Source organism: Saimiri boliviensis, chromosome 8, assembly GCF_048565385.1.
Source record: "Saimiri boliviensis isolate mSaiBol1 chromosome 8, mSaiBol1.pri, whole genome shotgun sequence".
In the NCBI taxonomy this organism is placed as follows: domain Eukaryota; kingdom Metazoa; phylum Chordata; class Mammalia; order Primates; family Cebidae; genus Saimiri; species Saimiri boliviensis.
This window is the reverse complement of record NC_133456.1, coordinates 73,542,752-73,558,948: the sequence shown is the minus strand read 5'-3', so window position 1 is coordinate 73,558,948 and position 16,197 is coordinate 73,542,752. Positions and strand designations below refer to the sequence as shown.

At 44.4% G+C, this 16,197-nt stretch overlaps 1 protein-coding gene and 1 pseudogene across 10 annotated transcripts in view; one reads left to right on the top strand and one right to left on the bottom strand.

The window, feature by feature from the left end:
- VPS8 (VPS8 subunit of CORVET complex) overlaps nucleotides 1-16,197 on the bottom strand; it is a 363,874-nt gene that overhangs the window by 140,351 nt on the left and 207,326 nt on the right. For all 10 annotated transcript variants that reach the window (XM_074404642.1, XM_074404643.1, XM_074404644.1 and 7 more), the window contains 4 exons: nucleotides 10,485-10,527; nucleotides 8,975-9,047; nucleotides 8,556-8,675; nucleotides 3,481-3,552 (listed from right to left, as the gene is read on the bottom strand). In XM_074404642.1, coding sequence (XP_074260743.1) covers nucleotides 3,481-3,552; nucleotides 8,556-8,675; nucleotides 8,975-9,047; nucleotides 10,485-10,527 — 308 coding nt within the window. The remainder of the gene's footprint in view (nucleotides 1-3,480; nucleotides 3,553-8,555; nucleotides 8,676-8,974; nucleotides 9,048-10,484; nucleotides 10,528-16,197) is intronic.
- On the top strand, nucleotides 13,456-14,199 carry LOC141585406 (putative uncharacterized protein encoded by LINC02913; annotated as a pseudogene).

The window sequence follows — 16,197 nt, the reverse complement described above, 5'->3', positions numbered from 1 at the left end:
TCACAAGTACACTGTAACCAGTGAGCACGTTTCTAGCACTAGAAATGGGACGAAGAATCCCAAAAGCTCCTTCTTCGCTGATCCAAGGTAAACACTATCAAGACAACAGACAAGAATGGCAAGTCGCCACAGGAATAGTCAAGTACTTATAGAGCTTTCTCTTCATTTGGATCATTCTTCCAACTTAGTATAGTTTTCTACTGAAATTACGAAGTAACCAACTTCCACTGACCTGACATCTACCAGGTTACAGGCACTGAGCTGGATCTGTTCTAGGCGTGAGAAAACAATGACCAAAATAGTGGTAATAAAAATAAAAATTAGAATAATCCTCACACTCTCTACCCTCAGGAAGCTCACGTCCCGATAGGATAGATAAGAAAACATGTAAACATGACAATGCAGTGTGCTAACTGAACGGAAACGTGACAACGCAGCGTGCTAACTGAACGGAAACGTGACAACGCGTGCTAACTGAGCGGAAACACCACAACGCAGTGTGCTAACGGGGCGGAAACACCACAACGCAGCGTGCTAACGGGGCGGAAACACCACAACGCAGCGTGCTAACGGGGCGGAAACACCACAACGCAGCGTGCTAACGGGGCGGAAACACCACAACGCAGCGTGCTAACGGGGCGGAAACACCACAACGCAGCGTGCTAACGGGACGGAAACACCACAACGCAGCGTGCTAACGGGACGGAAACACCACAACGCAGCGTGCTAACGGGACGGAAACACCACAACGCAGCGTGCTAACGGGACGGAAACACGACAACGCAGCGTGCTAACTGAGCAGAAACACGACAACGCAGCGTGCTAACGGGACGGAAACACCACAACGCAGCGTGCTAACTGGACGGAAACACGACAACGCAGCGTGCTAACTGAGCAGAAACACGACAACGCAGCGTGCTAACGGGACGGAAACACCACAACGCAGCGTGCTAACTGGACGGAAACACGACAACGCAGCGTGCTAACTGAGCAGAAACACGACAACGCAGCGTGCTAACGGGACGGAAACACCACAACGCAGCGTGCTAACTGGACGGAAACACCACAACGCAGCGTGCTAACTGGACGGAAACACCACAACGCAGCGTGCTAACTGAGCAGAAACACGACAACGCAGCGTGCTAACGGGACGGAAACACCACAACGCAGCGTGCTAACTGGACGGAAACACCACAATGCAGCGTGCTAACTGGACGGAAACACCACAACGCAGCGTGCTAACGGGACGGAAACACCACAAGGCAGCGTGCTAACTGAGCGGAAAGCGCTGCCTGAGCACAGACAAGGAGCGACCAATCAACCTAGACGAGTGGGAGAGCGTCCAAACGAGTTTCCCACAGATGATGTTTCAGTGAAGTCTTGAAAAACGATTAGGAACTTGCCAGTGATCGAAAAGAAAGGAAAAGGCATGACAGACTGAAAGAAAACCCTTGCAAAGAACATAAACCATGAACACGCCACAGAGAGTCTAGTGAATTCTAATAATTTAATATGGTTGAGGGTACCTAATACAAGGTGTGTGGGGTGGGATGATGAGGCGGATGAGAGAAGGGAGCGGTCACAGAGACCCAGTCAGGACCAGAAAATACAGAGGGATCTGGGATGCTCCACAGTGTAAATGGGTATGGCAGAAATTATTACTTATGCTCCAACATCTAGTCTTCCCTCCTAACTTAGAACTCCTCAAGGCTGGGTGTGGTGGCTCACACCTATAATCCAGCACTTTGTGAGGCTAAGGCGGGCAGGTTACTTGAGGTCAGGAGTTTGAGACCAGCCTGGCCAACATAGTGAAACCCTGTCTCTACTAAAAATACAAAAATTAGCCAGGTGTGGTGGCAGGTGCCTATAACCCCAGCTACTTGGGAGGCTGAGGCAGGAGAAGCACTTTAAAACAGAGGTGGAGGTTGCAGTGAGCTGAGATCATGCCACTGTACTCTAGCCTGGGCAACAGAGCAAAACGGATGAATGGATGGATGGCTGGATGGATGGATGTAAGGGAGGGAGAGAGGGATGGATGGGGGGAGAGAGGACGGAAGGAAAAAAGAAGAAAGGAAGAAAGAAAACAAACTCCTCATGCTTAGTAAGCACACGGTTACCAAGAATACAGACTCTGTTTCTCAGTCTCCCCCACCAACTAAGGGGCCTTATATCAAAGTTCTCGGCAATATGGTATGTACAATAAGAATTGTATTACACAGCTGTTAAGACGTGTCCTTAAGGAGAGGGAACATTTTCCTCCTCTCTTTCTACATTCAGGCTGGCTAGAATGCAGAGGTAATAGCAGGAGCCTGAGCAGCCATTTTGGATGGAAAGACAGAAATCACGTACTAAGTGTAATGCTAAGACAGAAGGAATCTACATCCCTGATAAGTTTGCGAAGTCACTCTACTAGACCAGATTGCCTACTTTCAGACTTCTATGAGAAAAATTAATTCCCATCACAATGAAACTACTGTTATTTTGAGTTTCCTCTCACAGCAGAACTTAATTCCAAATGACCAATAGGAAGCCACAGAAGAATACTAGGTAGAAGAGAGGCAAGATCACAAACTAAAGAAGGGCAGCCAGACTGAGAATAAGGAGACATTTAGAAAGGTATTCTGGAAATCTAGGTGAAAATTCTCCATACTAGCCACCTGAATCAAACTGGCATTATCTGACAGGTTAACAATCCTGTTCTCATAATCATCACTGCCTGCCTTACAAGGTTAAATTAATATTAATTGATAGCTCAAAAGAAATAATGTATATAAACATGCTTTGGAAATTATAAAGAACTATCATAAATATAAGATATTGATGTTATGCACAACCAGAAAACACTTTAATTTCTAGTCTCTTGTTCAAAATAATTTAAGATTAAAAGAAAGAAACCTCCATTTTACAGCCAAATTAACAAAATGAAAACTCTAAGCTTTCAACTCCAAGAGGAACCTGGCCTGCCTGAAGTCATACAGACGGAAAAGAAAAGACTCTTTCCCTGCATTCATTCAGTAGCAGCAGCACACATCTCAAAACAGCTTTCTGCTGAATCTAATTAGATTTGTAAGGGGACGATCATTTCTGTGTGCCTCAAACCATTCTGAGATATCACCTGGCATCTCAGTGCCATGAGAGAATATGGCACTACTTTAACAACAAAGTGAAGCTGGCACGAGGCACAGGAAGATCCTTCACATTAATTGTTTTCTCAAAGCACTGTGGGTTAGTCTCTATTATTACACGTAATCACACTCACACAGCAATTATCACCACATGCCTTTCTCACATAGTGCTCTCTATTCCGGCACCCAGTCTAAAGCCAACATACACTAAACATTTTTAACAATAAATGATTAGTACTTAATTCAGCTCTTGAGGACAAAGACACCATAATAAAATTTTAAGATATGATTCTAACATGCCACTTAACAAGATTATTTCATAACCTGCTATAAAACAACTCAACTATCTACTCACTTTCAACAAAATATCCACAATTCGCTGTTGATACTCCACAGCTTGCTTGTCATTTTTAAAATCTTCGAAAGTCTAAAAGGGAGAAGTAAATTTTTAAAAGTAATTATTGTTTGCACGCTGTAAAAGAAAACAAGCTATTAAATTCTTGTTAATAAAATCCAAGTAATTTCCCAGATAAGGTAACTATTCCTCATCAGATTTTTTCTTACACGCTTTTTGTTTTTAGTGAGTCAAATAGAAAGCTATGTCATTTAATAATGCATAGTATTCTGAGACTTAAAAATCACAAATTAGCATAAAAATTTGAGAAAGGAAGGCAAAGTCCATAAGTTTAAAAAAAAAAAAAGAGAGAGAATGAGAGAAGAATGAGAGAGAGAGACAGAGAGAGAGAGAGAGAGAGAGACAGAGAGACAGAGAGAACACTAATGGAAACAGGTAATTTGGGAACAAAAGTTTGAGAACGGAAGGATAAAATACTACATGTTCAGCCATCATTCAGTCTATGATATTTGGAAATAACTAAGACACAGTTTATTAACTGTTATGAAGAATAACTTTTATAATTTTCATGACAATTAAGAAAAATGATTTCCAAAGATAGGCATTTTTTTAAACATGATTATGGTTTAAAAAAAGTTAAAATTCTCAAGCCTACTTACTGGTCTCAAAACACTGCCAACTACAGCAAGTGTTATTTTATGTACCTGATCAAGTGGAGCCGAAATACTTTGAACATAACATGCATCAAAATCAATGACAAATCAGATTCCGTCAGTACATAACAGCATGTCATAAAAAACCTAGTACATACGGTATATACGAAGAAACTGAGACTGTGTTCACTATCAAAAATTAAAATGAAAATTTTTACTGAACAATAGAATGATGAAAGACCTAATGATCTTTCCTATGGTTTTCACTTAGTTCATCTGATTCTAAGAAATGTTAAGATGCACATAGCACTAATTTATTGCTATTTTCTTGTAACAAGAAAATGAACTACACATTGTCACCCACAGATTAAAATAAAAAGAAATTTTATGGCCATGAACTTTCAAGACTGCATCACAGTCCTGTTCAAACGAGAGTAGTTACTGTTCTTCAAATGGGCCTGAACTTCCCCCTGTTCCTCCAAAGCACCTTTGTTCATGCTGTTCTCTTACTAGCATGCCCTTCCCTTCCTTCTGTTTGATGCACAGAAAAGAAAATATTCTTGACTTTGTTTTCAACTAGTCTGCTTTACTAGTTGCCAGGTAGTTGGGAAACGCTGAAACAAGTTACCAAGGAGACTGTAGGAACTCTTACTGCGAAGGGCTCAAACAGAAGTTATTTTGATATATATGAAGGTTAGATATGACCCTGACTGAAGATGGGCAGACAGACTACAAAGTCTCTCTCAGTTCTATCTTCGTATTCATGAGAACAGCAAACACGCAAGTACGTACACACCCGTCCCTGCCTGCTAAAGGGAGATGTCCCTCTGCAGGTTAAGGGAAGGCACCATCTGCTAATACAAGTACTACATTCAACTAAAATACAAAACCATGGAGAATTAACACATGCTTTTAAAAACTACAGCAGGGACAGCCAGTCCAAAAGAATTTCCTTAACCATTTTCCTTCCAGCAGCATGTAGTCAGTCCTTCGAAACAGACACTGAGAGCTGGATTCCGTGGACATAATTAAGTGGTGATACACTACAGTGTGAATATTATGATACGCTTAATGACTATCCTGGTGGTAGTTAACATCTCCCACCAAAATGGCACATTGTTAGGTCATTATCATCCCACAAAGATGCTTCTAATTATGGATACTTACTAGAGGAATCATATGCAAAGAGGTCCTGATGGATGGAAAATTACAGTTTCTGTACAAAGGTAGATCTAAAACTCAAGTTCAAAGTTATCTGTGAATTTGAGCATAAAAACCTCTTTCTGTAGTACTTCAAAAATTGTTATGAGGTTTCTGTAAAGTAATGATAGCAAGCTACCTCCTAATCCAGGGGTCAACATTCTCTGTAAAGAGCCAGACAGTAAACATTTCTGGCTTTGGGGGCTACATGTGGTCTCTGTCACAGATTCTTCTTCTTTATGAGGCTGACTTGCCTCTTAAAATACCTTTCAAATCCTTCACATCTTGGTATCCCCACTGTCAAGGCCCTAATTCTATTAGGGCCACTCTTCTATTTAGCTTACTACAAAATTTGCTAACAGATCTCCCTGCCTCCATGTTACCTCATTTCAATCCATTTGTATGCTCCCAAATTCAGGTTGAAAACCTAATCACCAATGTGATGGTATTAGGAGGTAAGCCTCTCAGAGGGTGCCTAAACCAACAGAATCTGCCAGCACCTTGGTCTTGGACCTCCCAGCCTCTAGAATGTGAGAAATACATTTTGGTTGTTTATAAGCCACCCATTCTACGGCACTTTGTTACAGCACCCCAAACTGACTAAGGCACCCCAGACTGACTAAGGCACAAGAGTCAGAGGGAATCTTTCTTAAAGTACATAATCAATGTATTTTCCTTCCAAAAAGGCTTTGGTGGCTACTCACTGCTGTCATACAAGGTCCAAATTTTGGCCAGGAGCTGTGGCTTACACCTGTAATCCCAGCACTTTGGGAGGCTAAGGCAGGCGGGTCCCCTGAGGTCAGGAGTTCAAGATCAGCCTGGCCAACATGGTGAAACCCCATCTCTACTAAAAATACAACAGTTAGCCAGGCATGGTGATGAGCGCCTGTAATCCCAGCTACTGGGGAGGCTGAGGCAGGAGAATCACTTGAACCTGGGAGGTGGAGGTTGCAGTGACCAGAGATGGTGCCACTGCACTACAGCCTGGGAGACAAGAGTGAAGCTCTGTCTCAAAAATGAACAAATAAATAAAGACCAATTTTTCTTCTTTTTTTGAGAGAGTTTCACTCTTATTACCCAGGCTGGGGTGCAATGACACCATCTCAACTTACCGCAACCTCTGCCTCCTGGGTTCAAGCAATTCTCCTGCCTCAGTCTTCCGAGTAGCTGGGACTACAGATGCGCGCCACCACGCCCAGCTAATTTTTGTATTTTTAGTAGAGACGGGGTTTCACCATGTTGACCAGGATGGTCTCGATCACTTGACCTCACGATCCACTCGCCTCGGCCTCCCAAAGTGCTGGGATTATAGGCGTGAGCCACCGCACCCGGCCCCAAATTTTTTACTATGGATTGCAACACGCGGTATCTGCCTATCTCTCTGGGTTTGTGTCTCTCTGCACTTCTCTTTACACTTAAAAGATGCGGCTATACTGAATTGTTTTCAATTACTTGAACACACATTGCTCTGTCTCATTTCCAGGCCTTTTTATATATTCAGCCCTCTGCCTACAATATTTTTTCCCACCCTTCACCTGACCAACTTCTGTTCATCTTTTGAGACTCAGTGTAGACACCAGTTTTATCCAAGAAACCTTCCCTAATGCTCCATTAGGTGGCCCTCATTAAGTGTGCCTCTAGCATCCTGTACTTCCCCTAAGGCATGTATTACACTGTGCTATAATTATTCATCTGCAAGTCCGGATCCTTTTCGTCCACAAAGGCAGAGCGTCTATCTCGTTGGCCAATGCTGCATCCCCTAATTAGGATAATAAGTAAGATATGCCATGCACTCACACATTTCTCAGCCAAATCAGAGAGACTGTCCTGCAGCCTTACTATAAATCCCAGTATCATCATTCAGACATCAGCATAATTCCAGATCTGTTTTGGTGCTGCCACAGCCCTTAAAGAAATAAAAGTTACACAAAATTCTCTGTGTTCTCTAACACTCTCTACCAAACCCCCTCCCTCATCACTTCCTGTTTCTTTTTTTCCTACGTGCTAGTCACCAACTGCCCTTATGCTTCCCTCTGGACATCTAAAATTTCCTAAGCCAACTGGATCTGACTTCTAAGTTCTCCTTCCCTTCTTTCTATGCAATTAAAGTTACTACATCTGATCGCAGATTTTCAAATTAAACCAATTCAAATTATAATAACCTTCTCATGAGTACTTACCTTTTTAAAATAATTTATATAATTCAATTTATAAAAGTAGTATATTCTTATTAGGGAAATTTGCTTCATCTCACAGAGTTAATCACTATTAATATTGAGGTGTATTTCCGTCCTTTTTTCTCCAAATACCGTGTATATGTGTGTTTTGCATATTGTGTCTGCTGCTTTCACTAAACACCATAAGCATTTTCCATAATATCGAAAGCTTTTCAAAAAACAGCTACAATACTATTTAATTCAGAAGATACATTATGTTTTATCTAATTATTCCCGTAGGGGTATTTTCCCAGAAAACCTGGCTCACCCCAATTGTACTAACTGAACATGTATAAGGGGTTTTTGTTTTTGTTTTGAGCAAAAGCTTCCATTTTCCATTTCCACTCCAGCTGCTTTTACAATCATCACTACCACATCTCCTTCAGCATCTCCCTTCCATATTTAGTATGCCAGGCAATGTAATTTATGAAATCCAAGATGCACCACATCTAACTCAGTTATACTTAACTTTTTGATGAGTGTGTGTTAGACAGAGGGAGAAAGAGAAGAAGGGAGGGAGGGAAGAAGGGAGGAAGGTAAGGAACTAGAAAAAAATAAACAGCACAACAAAATTAAACATTTGAAACCCTTACTGCTCGTGCATAAAAACTGTACCTGCATAAGAATTATTATTTTTCTATAAAAAACATTGCTCTTTTTTCCTTTTTTTGAAACAGTTTCTCTCTGCAGCCCAAGCTGGAGTGCAGTGACACAATCTTGGCTCACTGCAACCTTCGCCTCCTAGGTTCAAGCAATTCTTGTGCCTCAGCCTCCCAAGTACCTGGGATTACAGTCACCTGCCACCACACCCAGCTAAGTTTTGTATTTTTAATAGAGACGAGGTTTCACCATGTTAGCCAGGCTGGTTTGGAACTCCTGACCTCAGGTTATCTGCCTGCCTCAGCCTGCCAAAGTGCTGGGATTACAGGTATGAGCCACTGCGCCTGGCCAAAAAATTATTGCTCTGTCTTCTTTAAAAACACATTAAAATAATACTATCTCTTACCAGTGCCAATACATTTAGAAATTCTCTTGTGTCAAAATGTAGCAAAGTCCGAATATAAGGATAGATTTCCTCCTCAGGAGAAGCCTCTGCTGAATGCAGGCGAATTAGAAATTCAAAAACCTGTAAGTTGGAAAACAAATGCTGATTATTTTCTTACTTTCCAGAGTATTTTGCTGAAGCAGTGATTCCCATTTGGATAAAATAAAGGTAGGCTGAATTCAGTTTAAATTGCTACTACATTATAAGCTCTCTCTTAAATTCTCTCTCAGCTGTAGTTATCGACTTTAGTAACAGTGTGTAAACCCTCGCCTGTAACAGGTGACAGCTTCTGACCCGTGTGTAACCCTCAACTGCAATGGTCTTCAGTGCATCTTAACAAGACACACAGAGCAGTAAAAAGCTATGAAAATAGTACCAACCTGGTTTTTAACCAAGGGAACAAGATCTTCAGGGATGTCACCAAGGGGATAGGCACGACCTGCTAGACAACAGCTGGAAGAAGAGAATGAGAACAGATCCAGTGACTTGTAAAGGGATAACTTGCAAGTGAGTAGCAACATCGTTTCTCAAACTTGAGATACTAGTTCAATTTTTAAGTAGGCTCAGCTTTGTCAGTTAAGTTCCAAAGCAGATCAGGATGACACCCAGTTTAGAAAGCGTGGACAGACAACAGACATGGAGGTGAAGTAATGCATCCCGTGACTGAGTGGGAGCTTTCGTTTCTTCATGTTTCCTAAGAGAAACCAATGCTCTAGTAAAGGGGCAAGAAGGAATGAGGACTGACTGCCAAAGGCCCCGCACTCAGCATCCAGAAGGATGGTGCCTCGTGGCGCCATTCTACTATGCTTAACCTGTTAGAAGCCTGGTGTTCTCAGATACTTTTAAACCAGGGGCTCTAAGAATGGTGATTAAGATGGGGAAAGAGCTAGGCTAAATATCTGGAAAATGCCTGCAACAGGACAAACCAGGGGGAGTCAGACTCTGAGGAGAAATTCACCCTATAGTTTTACCCCCAAATCGGACCTTCTTCTTGGCTAATGACTTGCCTTGTGAGCTGAATTACTACAAAAGTCATCTGAACATGTCTACCTTTTGTCTTTTTTTTTTTTTTGGAGTGGGGCAAATTTTAAACCTTTTTGAACTACAATTTTCAGTGTTAGACTGGAGACAACTGGATACCAGCACGTCCCGAAGAGTTTACAGTACAGATGATAAAGCACTAAGTAAATGCGTATTTCTTTTGCACTAAAGAATCGATGTAACAAGTGTGAAACGGTTTCACGGTTAACCTGACGTTACATATGAGCGAAAATGATGTTCCGCTAGGTTTTGCCACCTTCCTGCCTTCCTGTCAAATAGCCACCTACCTAAAAGTGCTCTCAGGACTCAATTCTGAACTTGCACAGTCTACTGGAACGAACCCTGCTCCAGCAGTCAGGAGATAAACATTCTAGTTTTACCTCTGTCACTAATTTTTTCATGATTTGAACAAGTCTCTTGCCCTCATACATAAAACAGACACAACACACACTCCACACAGCTGTCAGCAGTAAACGTAAAAAGGCCGGGTTTTGGCACCAGTGTTTCTCAACCTCGGTCCTACTGGTATTTCAGGCCAGATCATGCTTTGTTGTGGGGACTACTCTGCATTGTGTGAGGCTTAGCAGCACCCGTGGCCTCTGCCCACTAGCTACCAGTAGCATCCCTTCTCTAGCCCCAGCTATAACAACCAAAAATGTCTCCAGATGTTGCCAAATATCTCTAAGAAGCAGGGGACAAAATTATTCATGGTTGAGAACCACTAATGTACATAGCGGAATTCTGAAAAATAAAAAAGTACTATATAGATAAGAGGTCATAGTATCTCTAAAAATATAGGAAAAATATAGAAATAACATACATGCAGATGAATACACAAAATGATCTTACCTAATATATACAAGAAGCTTATTGCCCATAACAACTTGTTCATCTAAAATAGAAAGAGAAGTATCTTCAGCAATTTTCTCTCAAAACCTTTTCGGAAATATAACCTTTATGTAGAAACAAAAAAATAAACCTTGCCGTTTAAGGTGAGGTAAATATATTCCTAAATAACAGAGAGTTGAGGAAAGACTACATTATTATTTTTTTAAATTTTCATTATATTCTTTTCACAGACACAAGAGCAATGTAAGTTATTCAAGGATACAGGCAGAAGAAATAGATCTGAGGGTAGAGATCTACGTATGGTTGGCCTAACCACGAACTTGGGACCAAAGGAAGGTGTGGGGCAGGCAATGAGTTGATGAACTGCACATTAGAACCAATTAATTAATGTTAAGGCATAATACACTGTCTTCTTATCTGTAACATGGACTTTTTTTTATCACCCACAATGCTCTAGGGCTGAAAAGGCCACTGTTCCCAAATGTTTAAAGTAACAGAACTGAACTAAATGATCTTTAGGGCCATTCCTATGCTAAGTTATATAAAAAACATAAGACTCTGCCATCTGAGTGACATGAGCCTGTTCTTTGACTAAAGAAATCAGAAGGATAATGTGACAAAGTTTGAAGCCACGGGGTCAAGCGCAACTCAGAACACAGCAGGAGCATCAACAGGGTGGAGTGACTGGGAACGCCTAGGCCATGCAGATGATGGCAATAATGAAGAGCTGGAGTTCCTATTTTTGGTAGATGAATACTGGCCATAATGCAAGCAAGCGTATGCCTTTATCAGTAATCCTTCATGAATACTCAAAATCTGTGATGTTAATGCATGTAAACTTGACATTTTGCTCCTGTTCCAAATGTTATTTGATCCAAATCAACTGACACATGGTGATCATCACCTTCAAGGCATAACAATGTAAAGTTTATTGGCTATCTAAACACCTGTGAAAGAAAAATAAAGTCTCAGCACCCCAAACTCACTATGCCAAAAGGAAAAGCTAAGCTTGGGAACTGAGTCAGGTAAAAAACAAAAACAAGCGAATGAAAAACGTGCCTCCCTTTTGTTACTAAACAGATTGCTGCAAGACAGAAGGCCATGTCTACCCAGGTAGCCTCCCTCACCCCGACAATGTCCATTAATAGGTGATCTTCACAGGCACCAAAGACAAGACTAGAAATGATGCTTCAGTCCATCCTAAGACAAATGCATATTTGGCTTCTTCCTCTCTTCTGTTTACTTGACTTTATGTAAAATGCAGATTTACTGAGCATGAGACGAATCCACAACTGACTGTTCCTCTTTCCCTCTTGTCCACTCTCTACCCTTCATTTAAATACTGAGTTCTCAAAGCCCTCTGCGGAAAAAGCGCAGGCAGAGGAGCCTCCCGCAGCTCCTGTCTCTTCCTCCCAGTGTGACCACCTCAGCCTTGGCAAAGAAAGCCTCTACACTGATTGAGACTTGTCTCAGACATTTTTTTTTTTTTTTGAGACAAGAGTTTTGCTCTTGTTACCCAGGCTGGAGTGCAATGGCGCGGTCTCAGCTCACCGCAACCTCCGCCTCCTGGATTCAGGCAATTCTCCTGCCTCAGCCTCCTGAGTAGCTGGGATTACAGGCACGCGCCACCATGCCCAGCTAATTTTTTTGTATTTTTAGTAGAGACAGGGTTTCACCATGTTGACCAGGACGGTCTTGATCTCTTGACCTCGCGATCCACCCGCCTCAGCCTCCCAAAGTGCTGGGATTACAGGCGTGAGCCACTGCGCCCAGATGGTCTCAGATATTTTTTTAATTTACATACCTTTGTGCTGGAAATCTCAGGTAGAGTATACCTAGCTCATGATATTCCTAGATAGAGTTAAACGTATTTGTTTAATCTACCCATCTCCATTATTCCACTACTGTGAGCTTCTTGTGAGCAATAACTGTGATATTTCTGTATTTCTAGCATCCAGTATAGTGTCTGGCACATAAGCAGGTAATTAGTAAATTGTATGCTGAACTGACACAGTACTTAATTTTCTACAAACTGTCTCTTCCCAACAGCTTCTTTTAGACAACTTTTTGTTATAAAAGATCATCAATTCCATTCAGATGTTTTCAATCTCCACTTTCATTTCTGGTAGATACAGATGTGAAAGGCAATTTTCAGCTTTCCCTCAGAAAGATGAGGTTCAGGGCTACTATTAAGTATGGGGAGTTGAGGCAAAGCCGGGAGAAACTGCTGAGACGAGGTTAGGATTTAACCTTTAAATTCTGGAGCCATCGGAAACCGAGGGGAGGATGCCCGGGTGTCGGTGCTAATGAGGCTGGGGGCGGGCGGGGGGCGGGGGGCCTCTGGGTCCGGGGCAGGTCTCGGGGCCTCCCGGGGAAGGCCCTGGGAGCCCTTGGCCCTGGCGGCCTCCGCCATCAGACTGGGAATGTCTCTGATTGGGCGGCCAGGAGGCGGTGGCCTTTCTCACTGCCCAGCTGAGGGGTGTCGTCTTCCGCGAAGTTAGGGTCTCATCTGGGAGGCAGGGAGGGAGGGCGCTGCCTGAGGCCCTGGGCTCCTCCAGGGCCGGCACACCCCATCTCACCCTGTCTCACCCACGTTCCTTCGTGTTTCCCCCGCTGGGTGTGGATTCCAAAACCCATCCTCACTCCCCTCCTTCCTTCACCCCAAGTCACCCCTGTTCCCAGCTCTGTTTCTTGCCCCGCCTGTTTCGGCACCTCAGGCTTGTCCTAGGGCCCCGAGACCTCCCTACGCCTCGGTTTCTTCATCTGTTACGGGGAGGTGATGGACACTGGGCCCACCTGACTGCTGGTCAAACGCCAGGGCCCCTGTGGTCCCAGCCTTGCATGCGGATTCTTTCACCTGAGCCAAGAGTCAGGAAATCAGGGTTCTAGTCCTGGGAACTGTACCAGTGTGAACTGGGAGTAAGAGTTCCTGCCCTCTGACCTCTCCTGGTGGCGATGGGGACCATGTGAGATGGTGTATGTGGCCTTGAGCAATAAACCCACCTGTGGGGGCAGGTGGGCGAGGACACCTGCAGCTCCTTGAACCCAGCACTTTGTTTCTTCCAGACCTTTGCCCAGGCTGTGGGCTCTGCCTGGAGCCCCTTTTCTTCCCACTAAAGCCCTTCCCTTCACTGCCTCTTCCTCTGGGAAGCCCTCTCTGGTGCCCAGCCCGTCCTCTTCCGCCCCTCTCAGTTCTGCACCCCACGCTGAGGCCCAGATTGCCTGCTTTGCACAGAAGGCTGTGAGCTCCATGAGGGCAGAAGCCACATGGCTCTTCACAGCTGTGCTGCCCGGGCCTGGCCTGGAGCCCCTCAGGAAGCGAGACATCTGAATCCTCTGCCCTGTGCCCCTGGCAGCCAGGTAGAGCCACCTTGGCCAGACCACCCCGGCTTGGAGCAAGCAGCAGCCTCGTGGATGGGGAACCACGTTTCCCTGGCACATTAGCAGGCCCTAAGTGCTGCACGAACACTTGGCTCTGCCCTCAGAGTGCCGATGCCCAGGGGACGCTGCCCTTTGTGTGCTACCTAAGAGAGAATGCAGCCATCGAGAGGGCAGGGATAAGCGTGACTCCAGGCCCTGTTGTCCCGTCCTAAGAAAGTTCCCGGGTCTGCCTGTCCAGTCCCGACCTTTTCTCTGTGCTGTCTGGGATGGTGGGTGGACCTGCTGCTGAGCGGTGGGACCTAGAAGACCCATAGTGACCTAGAGGAGGCACTGCCCAGAGCTCCTAAGTGGGGTGGGGTGCAAAGGGCAGGTGGGTGAGGGAGGCAGAGAGAAACTGATTAGTCACTCCCACGTCAGTAGTCCAGCTGTGTGCCTACCTCTCTCATGAACTTCGTGGGGATTATTTCCTAGAATTCCCACAATGGCCCCTTGGCAGGTGATGCAGGTGTTATCTATGATGTGCAGATGAGGAAACTGAAGCACAGAGTCATTACTCGATGCACACACAGGCCCACAGTTGGGGAAGACAGAGGCCGGACCCAGCCCAGTCCCTGGTCTCCCGGGGCCAGGCCCAGTGCTCCTGCCTCTCTGATAAGGATAAAAAGGAGGGAGTGGGAAGGTAGATGTTCCCAGGCAACTACCATGAGACCTTCCAGCAGAGCGGCTTGAAAACGTTTGTGTGTGTATGTATGTGTGTGTGTGTGTGTGTGTGTGTGTGGTATGCAAAGGAATTCCCCTTTGGTGTTGCTTTGAAAGATTTCGGGAAGATTTAAACTGCTTTTCAATGATTTGGGGATGTCAGCCTGGTGTTTTCTTGAGCGTGACACCATGATGAGACTGGCCCCCGAGGCAGCCCTGTTTTACCCAGGTTATGGTAATGGAACTGCAGCCGGGCAAAAGCAGGCTCCGCCGACCGAGCTCTCATCCTGGGGTCCACGCCGGACTCAGCCTTGACTCGGATGCCCGCTCTAAGCCCCACCTGAGAAAGGGATTATTTCATCCCTGCATAATTTCCTTACAGCTGATGTCAGAATCTGCTTGTCTCTAAACTCACCGTCTCCCCCAATAGGAGTGGGCTTGGTGAGGGCTCCTATCTGGTCTCTCCCATTCATTGCTGAGTCCCTGGCACCCCAAATGGAGCAGCTAGTCAATAAAACTTTGCTGGACACATTTCACATGAAAAAAAAAAAAAGTATGGGGAGTTAAGACTATAAAATGACTCTCCCTCCCTACCCTTAGAGTAAAAAAATGACAAAACCTGGACATAATATAAGAAGTAACTACCTGAAGTTACTAAAGCCTTACTGAGGAGTGAACAGAAGCTTGAGCTAGTGGGGGCTGCAGCCCCATTTGGGGGAGGAGAGACAAGCAGCCACACCGTTCTTCCTTCCGGCCTGTCCCTGAGTAAGCACACTCTGAACTGCACACACAGGGTGGCATGGAAAGGCTGCGGATCTTCCTGGCACAGGGGGGTGAGGGGGTGGGATCAGAAAAGTGAGGTCAGGAAAGCATGAAGGTGGAAGGGAGGCGGGGAATCCCAAAAGGGAAAGAAGCAAAGAGGAGATCCCCCAATTGTCTGCCCACATCTGTGGTGGATCCGTTTCTAAACCACCACGCAGGAAAAAGACTCAAAGCGGCTTTGTCAAAGACAAAAGAACCAGGGTCAAGAATGGAGTTCCCTCTCTGAAGGTTCTGGAGTGCGGAGAGAGGCACACAGGCTCTGGTGGGGAGTTCTTTCACTTGGAGAAGCGGAGATAGGGAGTCGCTGCACAGGTAAATTACCACCTCTGTGGTTTTTAGCCTGGGTGTAGGTGCCGCACGTGTGGCAAGCACAGCAGAGCTGGAGGTCATCACGGAAAAAGCAACAATCTTTCTGGCAAGGGAAATGTGAAGTTGAGAAACATAAACAGAGGAAAAATTAGGGGAATCTTGCAAAGAAAAGAGAAAGAGGAAGGATCCCAAACTCTGTCTACCGTCATTACTGCCTGATCCCCGAACCATGTGTGTGGATCAGAATCAAAGCAGATCAGCTATCCAGAAACGGCCTGAGGAGAGACTGGAGCTGCAGAAGAGAAAGCGTTTGCAATTCAAGTCCACCAAGCAAATTATCTAATAAAACAATGGAAAACAATACTCAGTGGTGAAAAATACCCGAAAAACAGTGGAGAAAAATATTCACTGGAGAACCCATACTCGCCACACAATGTAACATTCATAATATCCAGATACAGTCCAAAATTATTCAACATGAAAAACCAAGAAAACATATTCT